At 40.5% G+C, this 15179-nt stretch overlaps 1 protein-coding gene across 1 annotated transcript; it reads left to right on the top strand.

Annotated features, from left to right (window-relative positions):
• The first annotated feature begins 5420 nt into the window (after positions 1 to 5420).
• colec10 (collectin sub-family member 10 (C-type lectin)) lies at positions 5421 to 13024 on the top strand. The gene is made up of 6 exons (XM_036539705.1): positions 5421 to 5544; positions 6726 to 6797; positions 9893 to 9964; positions 11019 to 11072; positions 11547 to 11642; positions 12353 to 13024. Exons 1-6 carry the CDS (start codon positions 5430 to 5432, stop codon positions 12760 to 12762), a joined length of 819 nt encoding a protein of 272 aa, XP_036395598.1. The 5' UTR covers positions 5421 to 5429; the 3' UTR covers positions 12763 to 13024.
• The last annotated feature ends 2155 nt before the right edge of the window (positions 13025 to 15179 follow it).

Below are 15179 nucleotides of genomic sequence, written 5' to 3'. Positions count from 1 at the left end.
GGTTTTCAGGCCTTCACTCACACATTGCAACTCTTACACACCGCTCGTGACTATAATCAAGCATTATCAACACAATAGAGTGAAAATTGAAGATACCAGACTTTTTACAGTCACATTTGGGTACCAGTACATTTTATATATATTATTTTGTGAGGTTCATGGACAAATAAAGGGTGTCTTCATTCAGTAATTATAATACTCCCCTACTGAACAGTGAAAAATGAAAATGATTCCATTATTAAAGTTTGATTTATTTTCTGTATTACTAGTCCATGGAGTAACAGTACTACAAGTCATAAATAACATAAATAACATAACAATATAAGTTGATGCAAGCAAAAATATGATATTGTATGAAAGGAATATTAACCGAAATGGCTACTTTTATCAATGAAATTAGTGAAATTAATATCAGTTAATTACTATTCATCTATAAAAACCCATAAAACACTGTGAAAAAATGACTTGTTGTACTATATGTAGTATGATGAGAGAGATTTCAGAGATGTCAAACTAAGCTTGATGAACTGAAATTACTGTTTATAGTATGTATGCATGCTTTAATGTCAATGGGAGACAATTCTCAAATCACCATGTAATTCCCAGCCCCCACTTTGCACACACAGATATTAAAATACCCATATTACAGCTGTTTTTCACTCACTACTTATAAATGTTTGCTTTTCTTCAGTCAATCTCCTGTTCTAAAATGGCTTTGAATTTCTCCATTCATATTTTAGAATGAAACATTATATGGTCATGACCATTTTGAATATGATATTCTAATTAATATGATATTTAATATCAATTGCTCGCAGTTGCTTACTTTGGCTGAATCCAACACCTCAGCCGTTTTGCTGTGATAGAGAGTCAAAGTTCCTACATAGCTAGGTGCATGCAGAACAGGCAAAATAAGTTTGTGTTGACAGAAATTTTAAGCTTTATTGACAGCTGTGTGCAAGTACATCTTCAGTTCAGTAAGAGGGACCTGTGAATTCAGAAAATGAAGATTTCACAAAAAATTGTATAAATAAACATGGAAATAACGGATAATGGGTAAATAATGGGTAATATTTAGTTGTGAGCATGAAAATGAATGCAGGCTAATGGTTTTGCTTCGATGTTTCTAAATGGAGATTTTAATACTGTAGAGGAACTATTGGGTCTCCAGTGTGCCTCCTCATCACCCCAGGAAGGAGCCATTTGTATCACAAAAGTTGAACTAGAGCAACACCTTTCCTCAACTTCCCAGGATGAGGCCGCCTGACAAAAGACCAACTAACACAGACAACTGCAGACTATTGGTTTGGTGGTGCATGTTTCTACAAATTAATTTCTGGAATTAAGAAGTTAAAAAAAACACTTACAGAGCTAGGGAACACATTACTGGCATGTAGCAGATGCTTTTGTCCAGAGCAACTTACATCAGTCACAGTTTCTTTTACAACAATGTTATCCATATGTACAGCTGGATATTTACTGGGGTAATTGTGTGTTAATTACCCTGCCCAAGGTTACAGCAGCAGTGCCCAAGCAGGGAATTGAATAGGAAACCTTTCGGTTACAAGTCCTGCTTCTTAACCACTATACTACACTGCCACCCAACAGAGAAAACCTAGAACACACATACTTGTTAAACTAATAAAAGATAGATCAGAAGTCACAAATGGAAAGGAACTGTTTAAAAGGCTTTGCTGTAAATCATATGAAGATCTTAGGAAAGGGAATCAGTAACATAAAGTGGTTCACAGACTGTACTATTTCACTAAATCCTGACTGCGCCACTCTGCGTTGTCCAAAAAATGGCCTTTGAGAGGTACTTCAACGCCCTTGGTCTGCAGTATACACGTGCCAGCAAAATGCATGATTGATCTGTGGAGCAGGGCATCAGGAGACACTTAGAAGAGACTGACTGTTTCATTTTCCATGCCTCAGGGGAAGTCTCCACCTTTCTGTGTTGGAAAGCAGCATTAGCGTGGTGTCATCGGACACCTGTGACGACGCACAGCTTTTGGTGAGCTGGGGTGAAATCCCGTAACGCCCGCTGCCCATGTTTGTCATGATGTTGGCACATCTACATTTAGAGAAAAGAGGGAAGTGCATAAAACAGAGAAAAATAATTCTCCTTTTTACATGAACCAATGCTTTAGAACAAGTTTTGATATGTTTTGCTGCTTTATGTCTTGAGAAATGATTTCTTCCACCTACATTTAATGTTAGACGAGGGAGGAAAGGTCTTATTTCATTCTATCTGTAGTTTTTTTCTTCACCAGAGGAGAAACCAAACAAAAAAGTGTCAAAAGGCCTATGTTTGAGTCATGGTATAGTGTATAGTAGACAAATTTTCAGTTTTCATCAATGGGTCAACATGTCTTTCAGCTAGATGTAATTTTTTTCCAGACTACATATGAAGATTACTAGAAGCAAACAGTGTTCCGGGTAGTTTGACCAAACGCCACTGCATGGGGAGCTGCCAGAGTGGAGGCGGAGCGGGATGGAAGCAGTGTGTCTGGTAGAGTAAATTTAGACATGGCTAATTAGTCCTCAGTGAGTGAAACGTCAGTGGTTACGATCAATACGGTCCACAAGAAGCCAGACAATGACTTCACATGTGGTGAGTTCAGTTTTACACTGTGGTGAATTTTTCAAATAGCTTGCCTTGTATAAACATCAGAATTTATTGTTTATTTATAAATGGACATAATATATTTCCTTGACAAGTCAAGGCAGACAAACGTCTGGAATCATTGGCTATTACACAGCCAGGACCAATCTCAAAAACATTACGATAAATAAAGATATACAAATATATATACAAATAAACATACCTTCTCCAGGTCACCTGTTTCAAGATACAGAGCTGATCTAACTTGGAAATGTCAAATATTATCATTTCTGTAGGATAGCATCAAAACACCTAAACCATACCAGCTGTAATATTTGTGTATGCACTTGTAAAAATAATATACGCCAGTGACACCACACTGTTATCAATTTGTCAGGTGTTCATTTGAATTCATCTCTACGTTCGTGTCATATAGCAGCAGTGACCAGCACTACCAGTGAATCAATGTGGTAATGTCACTGTCCTGTGGAGTGAGAGACCAGTGTTTGGTTCCCAGCTCCAGCAGTCAAGCTCGTTGCCTTACCCAGAAACCCCACTTGATATATTTTGGTTAAGAGTAGGATTTGCCCACATGAGATAAGAGAGTGGGGTGACGTTCATTCAAAGGAGAGGGCAGGTTAATGATTGTGCTTGTCAGGAAGGGTGATGTCACCAGTGATAGCTTATGGCAGGACATTTTTCTGCCTCACTAGGGGGTCTAGCCTCTTAGGGATGTGTTCAGGGTTGGACTCCCATCTTTGACGTTTAAAGTTATCATATTCCCCTCAAAACTCCCCTGGTCATCACAACTCTAAACACTCACTGGGGTTTCTTAAAGTCAATCAAGCATTCACGCATAATTAAGGCCACATTTCCAACATTACGTGTGTGCCCTCTGTATGTCAGAAGTTTCTCATGTATGCTTGGAGCGTGGATTTGTTGCTTAGCGACCCCAGAATGGAACCGCAAATCTTTCAGAAGGTACAGTATTAAGCACAGATTCATAAAAACTGTGTCATTTTAAGGCATGGATCCAGTACGAACACAATTATGTCTGTGTTGCGTGTCTAACAGCCATTCAGCAGGAAACCGAACTTCCCGCAGCAGTAAATCAGAGAGAATGGCTTGCTTCTCCGAGTCACACTTATTGTCCTGTGAATGATTCGTGGTGTATCACAGCTCACCGCCGTCTAAAGCCCTCAAGTTTGCTGGTGTGAATCATGCCGTCTCTCCCCAGCAAATGAAAGGGTTCCCATTAAACCACATGTAAGCAATTAGCCCGCATAGTAATGGCTGGTTCTGAGTCCAGCGCTATTTATGTGTCAAGATGGATCGAGCAGTGGGGAGTGGCAATTTCCCAGACCCTGGCAGTGTAAATATTTATAGAATGAACGTTGCGTCCTGATTAACAGCAAGGGCCTCACATTAAGCCCCTCAGATTAGAGAGTTCTGGGAGCTAAACCCCCTGCCCCTTCCCCCAGCCCACAACCAGCTCGTTCCCCTTCACAATAGCATTACCACCAAAGATAGATGAGACAGCATTTTCCGTTGATTGGAGAATGGGGAGAGGAAACAGGCGTTCGCCAAGACATGTGGTGCAGATACTTTTTCGCTGAGAGAGTTCAAATCTGCACATTACCCCTCTAATCTAGGCAGATTTTTCATCACATGAGGTCAAGAAAAGAGGATGTAATTATATGAGAATGTCTCCCAAAGACTTTGAGGGGATTTATACCAATCATCAGAGCTGTTAAATACTGAGACCACCCCTGCTCTAGAAACACAGAGAAGCCACTCCCTCAGAAGCAATCCGAACACCATCCTTTCCTCACTGCGGTTCTGAGGACTGAGAGCTGAGATTCATTCATTTGGAAACAATTGGGGGCAATTCATTCACTCACCACCAACCATGGTACTAAGAATCTTTCACTCAGTACCAATCAGGCCACTGAGATTCATTCACTCAACACCAACCACAGCTCTGAGATTCATTCACTCAGCACCAGTCGGGGCACCAAGATTCATTCACTTACAACCAAATGCAGCACTGAGATTGATTCACTTGGAACTGATCAAAGCACTGAAATTGTTTTTCTCAGCTCTGAACGGGACACTGAGATTCATTTACTTGGCACAAATAGGAGCACTAAGATTCATTAACTCATACATCTGCTGTAAATAGCCAGCCACATATCTATCTCTACCTGTTATCCATTTATGCTGCTGGTTATTTCCTGAGGCAGTACAGGTTAAGTATCTTGCCCAAGGATACAACAGCATTGACCCACTAAGGAATCAAACCAGCAACCTTTGGATAAGAAGACCTACTCCTCACCAATATACTACACTGCCGCCACTCCCTTGTGTGACTAACCAGGGTCATCCTCCCAGTGAGCCAATCATACATCATACATTGTGGCTGTTCAGACCTTACTAAAGACCTTGCTGATATTGAGGACACCCCACCCTTCCACCAGCACTGATTACAGATTGCAGAGTATACAGCCCTCCAAAAATAAGAGCTAAACAGCAGCTAATATAGCACTATGCAATTGCATTGGAATTGATTCACCACAATAAAGTTCATTCATTAATTTATTCATTTATGTCCCTTTTAAAATAGTTCAGTGCTAAAATAGTAATAGCCAAATAGTATTGTGCGTGAGGGCACATGCAAACAGCAGATGCACAGTAAAGAATGGAGGAATGCAGGCTCTGGACAATGTTGTTTGACATCATGACAGCAAAGCGATAAGGCCAGGCAAATGCAGTTTAAAGCCCTCACTCCCAAAGACTGACCACTTTGTGAGTTTCAATAAATGCCATGGAGAACCAAAGCTGCAGCAGGAAACTCCTTGGACTGTTGGTGTTGTTGGAAACCTTGGCTTTCATCTGTGGAACAGAAGTCTGTTCAAACACGATACTTCCAGGATCTAAAGGTAGAGTGACAGGATTTTTTTTTTTTTGCTTGAACAGCAAGCCAATTTGTCAGATTGTATGGTTTATCATTTCAGGGCATCCTTGTTACTTGGCTCATAGCTGTACTCATAGTTTTTCTTCAACTTTGACTCTGAGTTAAATGTGAGTGCTACTTTTCAGCCATCTGGGGACAATACGATTCAATGAATATTGTCTTTGTATTGAAAAAGGGAAAATTTGCATTTACTTGTTGCTCAAAGTCAAGGACACGTTGGCTGAGTCCAGGGTTATTATTTTCATTCAATTCTTGGTTTTAATCCCTAAGAAACTGATGCATTAAAAGGTCAGTGAGCACAAAGAAATGTAAAAAAAAAAGATTAAATCATGTTTTAGCACTTTTATAGCATAAACCTGTCATATCGGTTTTCAGAATTTCAAGATATACATTTGTACTTTGTGTTGAAAGTAGGAAACATTGAACATTTACCATTTTTTCATTGAAAAATCAATAAACAGTTTTACAAATACACAGTATTAACACAAGAGTTACAGATCAGACACTTGTTAACTTGCACTGCTAAATCAAAAAATTCTGTGGTAGTTCTTACACTTCCTGTTTCCTTACTGGGAAACAGGCCTTACATGTATGTTTTTTTTATTGTAACTGGTAGCTTGTCTCATAACTCGGCCCCTGCTGTTAAATAAAGGGTAACCATGTGTGAAAATGATGTCGTCACTTAGCTGTTAATCGTTTAACAGTTGGAACAAAGAGGAGCGTTGTGCGAAGCTAGCGCAGTTCCCAGGCAGTGAGCTATGCTGCTTCATTAAGAGTATATGCGGGTTGTGCTCAAACAGCACATCTCTTGTTAGCTGGGGAGGAAATGACTGCATTGATTTCTGCAAATTTTATGCAATCTCTGCTGGGAATTTAGACGTGACAAAATAAACCAAAAACAAAATCGTTAGACAAAGCAACTACCCCCTCCGTTTGTCATGCTTTTCAAGAGACCAATGAACTCGTAGGCCGGCAGAGAGGATGAGCATCTCTGTTTACTCAGCTGTGATGAATGAAGTTTCTTATTTGGTTAACACCCATCCAAGCCAGCGTGGTCCAAAAGGGCCCCAATTGTAAGAAAACTGTAAGATTTGTTCATTTGCAAATTGCACCTCACTAAATTTTTACCTTGTCTTCCTCTGACAGGCGATCAAGGTGATAGCGGGGACGAAGGTGACCATGGAAAGCTGGGAAAAACAGGCCCTCCAGGACAAAGAGGTTCCCTGATACTTTGTTGCTTTGTCACCAAATGATCCAAATCTTCCAACAGGCTCAAGCAGAGCTTGTTAAAAACCATTTATATCTATGTGGGGCCTAAGATAGCCAGTGTGCTTGAAATACATTTTTTGACTGAATGACGACAGTATGACACTGTACATCAAAGGTCTGTTGAGCAGCATTTGCACTAAATTGCAGTGTGGGTGACTGTGGTTTTAAGGCTGAACACAGGCATTTATGAGTTTGCCCCAACACCCATGGAGTAGACACCCTCTCCCTTGAGATATTGCTAGACCAGAACTCCTGGTTTCATCTCATCTTACTCAGCAAATATGTTCAGTGTTGAATGAGCTCTAACAGGGCACACTTTAGCCTGTATAAACTGTGTCAGAGCTGATCTAACGCTGAGCATTTTGCTGTATAATGTCTGCATGACTTCAGTTAAACATTCATATTGAATAGTAATGGAATGTCAAGGGATTGCTTACATTATGCTGCTGCTGATGTTCAGACAGCATCATAGCTGGGATATAAACACAACGCTGCCCAACTGCACAAACCTCCTCACTGTGAAATGAAATGCACACACAAAACAAATACATTGCATGGTGGAACAAACCTCCTGTTTCAGTTTGAACAGCTGAAACACTGGCCATCTTTCATCACAGACTGAAGACCCAACTCTTTAGGCTACACCTCAGCCCCCCTACACAAGTGTGATCTTTTGTTTCTCTTATGAGTAATGATATATGTAGCATGTACTTGCATGCATGTAATATGCATTATACTTGAAATGTTATAGTTCTTTGGCTGTACATATTGCTTTGCATCTACATGGCAATCTAGGCACACATTTCTGATCTCAGCAGTATGTTGAGCACTGGCACTTATTCAGGTGTGGTTAGTGGTGTCCTGGTGTCCAACTTTTCATGCCGCTTTATTAGATCTGCTGTGTAAGTCACCCTGCATCTGCCAAATAAAAATAATTTATGCAATATAATACACACTCTTATGGTGAAAATCTTTCACATATATACATTTATTACTAAACGTTCACCACCTAATGGTAGTACAGTAAGAAATGGGTGGCTAAAGCTCCAGCCAGGTGCTCCCGAGTGGGGATGGAAGGCAAGGCATCATTAGTATGAGGTGCAGAGAGCATTAGAAGGAGAGAGTAATGAGAGGAAGGTGAGAGAGAGGGTGAGCAATTGTAGCAATACCTATTGAGTAGATGAGAGAAAATATGCTTGGTGAAATAAGGAAATAGGGGCAGTGCCTATCCTCCAAATTATGCCAACTTTATTGTGGTGCACTGTGGGATTTGTAGTGCAAAAATGGCTCTCACCCAACAGCTGCATATCAGAGGATTGAATTCATCTCACTTCAGTGCTCCTGCATGAGTGCAGAGGCTGTTGTGACGCAGCAAGTCTAGTGACCGACTGGCGATTCCCAAACAGGGTTATACAGAGGGGAAAGAAGAACACCAACCACAGAAGGGAGAGATATTATACTGTATTTTATATACTGTAATTATGAATATCCATTTATCTGTGGGGATTTCATATCCAATACCTGATTTTGGATTTGGTGAATTGATGTGATTTAAGTAGACCTCATTAAGAATTCAGTAATTCATTCCATAGCAGTGTGGTGGTGGTAGAGGGCAGGGTACTTTGATTCCCAGGCAGGACAATGAAGTTGTACCCCTGAGCAAGGTACTTCACCCAACTTTGGTCTAATAAATATCTGTAACATGAGCACTAAAAAGCATGTACTAGGCATGTCGTGGAAGTGCAATAGCAGGTGTTTAGTATTACTGGACACAGAGACTAACTGGATGTTTCAGGGGAGCACAGAAACCACCCTAGGCTTTTCCTTGAGGGAAGTCACACGAGAGGAAATAGACATGTTAATTGTTGCCGAAAATTGTGCTGTTGCCATGTGAGCTTGGAGGACAGCATGTGCTTTGTTTCTGACCTCCCCTTCCAGGCAGCCATTCTGTGTTTTTTTTCCCAGTATGCCCTGTGCAGGGCATGGCGTGAGAGGCACCTTCGTTGACAAACACGCACTCCTGTCGTCTGATGGCTGGAACGGTCAGGAGAGCTGCAGTCACCCCAGAACAAAAACACAACTATAAACAAAAAGATAGCTACGAGGAAAGTGCGTTGCCTGTTTCTCCACCGAGACCACAAACAGACAAATGACTTTGTCCAGCCGTAAACATATATTTGCATCTATTTAAGCAGAGCGGGGGCAAGTTACCGTATGTGTGATGTATTTATGGAAGCTACTGGCCTCTTGGCCATTGATGTGTACTTTTTGCATCTTCAGGTTACATCTTAACAGGAAATATGGATTCCAAATTTATTCTGGCATCTGAAGGGTTGGTTTTGAATGCCAATAGAGCCTGAGAGAGGGATTTGGCTTGCTACTGTGAGCCAGCACAAATTTTCCTCTTGAGGTTTACGGAGCAGAAGTCAACTAAAGCCAAACAGCAATTAATCCTGATTTGATAACCACAATTTACTTAGCAGAAAAAACCCCAATGAACATACCGGCTGCTTCTATATTTCATCTGTTTCAACAAAATGATTAAATTCAGAGCTCCCCAGAAATGCATGACTAATGAATTACAGTAATCTCTGATGGCTTCTTGTGAATATGCTCGTTGAATAAACTGGAGGGATGGTATTATCCTGACACCTATAATGGCTGGAAGGAATATCACTGTTTATGTGATTCAGGCTAAACCAAACAATTTCATCAATGTCATGCCTCATGAATGTAGGCAGGTGCTATATGAACTGTCCTCAGCCTTCTCCACTCTAAATCACCATTCTCATCATGCCTGTCTGGCAATGACTTGAGAAATATGACACCTACAATTGGGGTCATCTGAGTGGACCCTCCATGAATTGTTCTCACTGAATCAGAGATCGCTCAGACAAGCATACTAATATCGCCCAACAAAATTCTCCAAGAACTAGCTTCTGGTAAATTAAAAATGGCCAGGTTTAAAATGACACACTCCTTGAAACCTAAATTGACATAAATGTTCACAATCCATATCTCCACTTTTTCTGTCCTCTTTGAAGGATTGAGAGGGGAGCTTGGGAGCCAGGGAGAGGAGGGACGGACTGGGAAGCCGGGCCCTGCTGGAGAGAAAGGTACTGCCATCTCCTAATCTCTCATTTCCCTCAGATGTGTCACCTGAGTTCTCTTGCTTGACTACTAGGGTCTCAGCCCTCTCCCTCCTACCTCACAGAAACATCAAACTGGCTCCCCTTTTAGAGTATCCTCCAAAAAGCAGGGCCACTCGGTGCTGTATCCTGGAAATCCCCGGAGTTAATGTTTCCAAAATACCTTGAATTAACTGCATCTCTACCTTTTCATCGCTGCCGCCGAGTGCCTCTGATTTTGGGGGGGAGTGAAGTGGGAGCCATAAAGTGTGTGTTTACTGAGCTAAACCACATCTATGTGCTCCCTTACAGACCCTCCCTGAAGTGGAATAGAACTGAGTGGAATGGCAGGTCTAATTAAGGACATGACATGACCTGTAATCTAATACTTTTAACAGGAACTACCAACAGACCCAAATTAGTCTGCAAACTGTGTTTATCCTACAAGTCTTCCTGAGAAATGGATGTCATAGATGATTACAAAAAGTCATACCATGTCTTAAAATAGCAAGGAAGTAATACAAGCTTAATAGTCATATCAGCCCCTAGCCTTCAGATAACAAGTGCCCTTATGATCCATAACAGCAGGCCAAGCAAAACAATTGCACTTAGTCCAAACAACTGCAGAGGTACTGACTGCAGAATGGAGACTGCTGGAACAATCACTTCACACATACTCATTTTCTAACACAATTTACATTCAGACTGGGGGAGGACGTTTCTGATGCCATCATCTGTATTGCCTGAATGAAGCTGGGTACTGTGTGGTGTCGCCACCTGGTGGAAAATCAAATAGTCACAGTGACATTTTTACTTATCTGTGAGGTACACTCTACAAGCAGAAACTTGAAAGGAGCAGGTGAGGCATAACAATATAAAAGTGAATGAATGAATATGAAATGAATATGAAATTTTCTCTGATGTCAAAAATTGAAGTTATTCTATAAAGTGAGCTGCATAAAAACTTTCCTTTATGGATGCTGTGACAGAAAGTTATTTAGTTAAAGGGCAATGTAAAAACTGATGGACATATTTATTTCAGGAGACAAAGGATTTCGAGGAGCTGATGGACCCATTGGTCTCAAAGGAAAACCTGGTACAGTGCATTGTGGGATATGAATTTGGAAGCAGCTATGTTAATGAACTCTGTACTATAGGTGGAATTTCAGATCCACAACAAAAGTGGGAAATACATCATTAAAAATCTCAGGACCCAACTAAATGATAGCTTGGTTGACTTCATTAGTATGGTCTGCTTGAATATCTGCAAAAAAGAGACATCCTATTGTATACTTAGTCTACATATGTTAATATAATCAGCATCAGTATTACAAATGTCAGTATTGGCATTTCAATGATGTATCAGTTTATAAATGTCGGTATCATGTATTATATATCAGTATTATAGTATAGTATCAGTATTGTATTATGCATTTATATATGACATGGAAGTATTATACGTATTACAACAGTATTGCCATTTCAATGAGTGGCTCTCTATGTCTACAAGCTTGTGCCATATGACTCTTAAACAGGAAAGATGAGTTATGCCATATGAATTAACTGACAGGCACGACCTGTGACTGTGGAAGATACCGGAAAGTTGTCGGACAGCTGGACATCAACATTGGGAAGCTGAAGAACTCTGTGAAGTTCATGAAAAATGGTAAAGCAGCATCCACAATTATCTCTGCAGCTTTGTTGAGCCTTTTTCCTCTAGCTGTGCATCCTCTATACCAGTTTCCCAGTGAGATATAGAGCATTAAGGCCACCTTTACACCCACTAGACCCACTGGCTAACAACCAGTGCAAATTCAGGGCAAATAATCACTCCAGAGAGGATGACCACACTCAAGTAAAATAAAGCAGCTTCAGCACAGTAATTAGGGCTTGGGGGACATTTAGGACATGTTGTAGGTTTGTTGTTGTAGTTTTGATTTAATCAGGCTTGTGTTTTGTCTCAATAATCCTGTTGATCTGACTTAATATCTTTCCTCTGCACGGGGAAATGTCAAACAGTGACTGAATGACTTGAAAGGCCAGTGACAGTGTAGATAATGCGGAATGATGCGTGGGAGTTTGAAGTTTACTGAAGCTTACAGTAAAGAGATCAACTTTATCACTCTGTAGCTCATACACAACATGCCAGATCTCCCGCAATGTAAGCACAGATAGAAAAATGCTTTCGCATGCAGATTGTTTAGTAAAATAACATAAACGTGGCTCCACATTCCAGTTGACGTATTGCTGACTCACTGAGTGATTGATTCTCAAGGAATGAGAGAGGTACACTGCACTGTAAACACAAGGGTCTTGGGTGAGATGCATTTCAGAGTCAGAAACCTCTCTCAACCTGACAGTGCTGTGCCCCTCAAGTTATTTTAGGTATCAAGGAGACAGAGGAGAATTTCTACCTGATTGTCAAAGAGGCCCGAAAATTCAGAGATGCTCTGATGAACTGTAAACTCAGAGGAGGGACCTTGGCCATGCCAAAAACTGAAGATGCCAATTCCTTGATCGCAAACTATGTCAGCCAGGCTGGCCTCACCCGCGTCTTCATTGGACTGCGCAGCTTGGAGCAAGAGGGCCTGCATGAATACACAGACAGCTCCCCCCTGCAGAACTACACAGCCTGGGCTCCTGGCAAACCTAGAGACCCGCCCACAAAGGACAACTGTGTTCAGATGGCCAGCACAGGGGCCTGGAGCCAGGTGGACTGTGACATCACAATGTACTATGTCTGCGAGTTCCTCAAGAGGAAGAGAGCTCCTGCCACTGAGTTGTGAGGTCATAATGGGATATAAGGTCATGATGCAGTGCCTACCATGAGCAGTAGGATGGCTGGAGAGCTGAATTTGCAACCAAAGGAAGAAAATCTGTGCTCTGTAGCAAAGTACTTAACCTCAAATGCCAGACAACAGCATGTGTTAACAAATAAATATGAAATGCTCTTACAGTGTGAACGTAATGTCTGGTGATGCAGGCATGACAGATATGTTCATGAGGGGAACATATGAATAAAATTGTCATAGTGCTTGATATAACCTATATCCCCTTATTAATTCATTGGTTAAATATCATATGATATCATATGTAAGGTAACATTGTATTGTGGTATGCACAATGTCGACCTTACATTTTTATTTGCATAGGATTAAAGTCAATGAATAAATTGTAGTATTAAGCTCAAACACAATTTGACTTCCATTCTACACCGTATCAGTCTGAGAAACCTGCATCTCCATTGAGTCTGAAATGTAAAAATGAAAAATAATTCAGAAGATCTGAAGATTCAGTTAGAGAAAAGGAAAGTCTATGGCCCCATCTAGTGGATAAAATTTTAGTCTACATCACTGAGAATAAATCTAAACTGTAGGGGCATACAAACAAAATGCAGACCTCTGTATACTGACTACTTAAGAGAGTGGAAGCTCTGTAAAACTCATAAACAAAGAAAATATGCACATACAAATGAATCTGCACCCCCAACACACACACACACACACACACATACAGTGGGGTCCAAAAGTCTGAGACCACTAGTCAAAACACTTCTATTTTGCATTTGTTTCGAATGTCATATTATTTTTTTCATTACAAATGATAATATCAGCTTAACAATTTGAGTGAAAAGTTGAGTCTTTGAAAAATGTACATGAATTTCAGAATATCGTATTTTTGCTTTAATGACAGCATGCACTACAAGTTTGTGCAAAACCTGATGACCCATGTTATCCCAGCATGATTTGACAATGTTCCAAAGAGCTTCTTGTGATGTCACAGAATGCTTGTCTTTCTCAGTCTTCACGTGCCCCCATAAATGTTCAATGGGGTTGAGGTCAGGTGACTGTGGAGGAATGTCCATGACAGTCAGGACTCCTTGGTCTTCTTTGGTCTTCAAGTAGTTCTTGCAAAGCTTTGTGTTTGGGGTCATTATCCTGCTGCAGTATGAATCCTTCTCCACAAAGATGCAAACCAGAGGGTATAGCATGTCTCTGAAGAATGGAGTGGTACTTCTTCTTGGTCAGAGTGTAGTCAAATCAGTGCAGGTGTCCTACTCCAGAGTAGGCAAAACACCCCAGACTTGAATATTCCCACCACGTTTCAGTGTCGGTTTGATACACTGCAGTATCATTCTCTCTCCTGTTTGTCTCCTTACATATACCCTTCTGTTACTGCCATAAATTTCAAACTTGGATTCATCAGTAAATGAATCCAAGTTCATTCCCAGTTTTTCCAGTCATCCACTGTGAAATGCTGGTATTTCTTAGACCACCCCAAGTGTTTGGCCTTGAACGCATGCTTCAATGGAAAGGATACAAGGAAATCTGACCTTTGTACAAAGGAGTTAAGTTGGTCAATACCCCCAAATTGCTTAAATTTGATTGCTGACCCAGAAATAGTACGGAACCATAAATATTTCTTCTTCATTTTACATGACATAACTTCTTGTGTTTTTAAATGTTTCTGAATCCTCAAACTTTCTGATTATTTCCAGGTTTACATGAAAATATTAGAGATTTTCAATGTGGTCTCAGACATTTGGACCCCACTGTACACTCACACACTCTATCCCTTGTAAAACCCAAATGCCACAGAAGTGTACCTACTTAAGTCCATGATTTAAAGACTTACTGGCAACAAGAGGAAAGGACTCCATGGTTGCTATTTATTTTGTGGACATGGAAAATGTACTCCTTTCCCAGACGCTTTTGTCTTCAAGTGTCTCACTCAACGTTTTACAAGACTCTTCTTAACTCTTTGAAAGCCTCAAAGTCACTACCCCCCACGGGTGAAAAACATACAACACTGTGCATCTTTGCTATAATGAATTTACTAATGTTAACACACGCTAGCATAAGGTACGTTTGGGTTGTGTCAACCCACCTCAAATTATACTTAAGAACTAATGAAAATAGTATAGAATTGTGTAATGAATTGGTGTAGTCATACAGGACACTGTCTTTTTGTGTGGGACATTAATAATAGGTCAAATGTAGGCCAATGAAAGTGCCCTAGGAGACCCCCTTTCCAATGGACTGCAGTAAAACATTTAAATCTATAAAATCTGGGTAGGTTTTGTTGCAGATGTGCTACAAAACAAATACCTTACAAAGGATATTGTTACAGAAAACTGTTTGCTCATATGAACTCTGTAGCAGACAACTAAGGAAGCAAGTCCCTTTAAATGTGCATATCAAAG

The sequence above is a fragment of the Megalops cyprinoides genome, chromosome 10 (genome assembly GCF_013368585.1).
Source record: "Megalops cyprinoides isolate fMegCyp1 chromosome 10, fMegCyp1.pri, whole genome shotgun sequence".
NCBI lineage: Eukaryota > Metazoa > Chordata > Actinopteri > Elopiformes > Megalopidae > Megalops > Megalops cyprinoides.
Note: the sequence above shows the minus strand (reverse complement) of the source record. Positions and strands in the feature narration are given on the sequence as shown.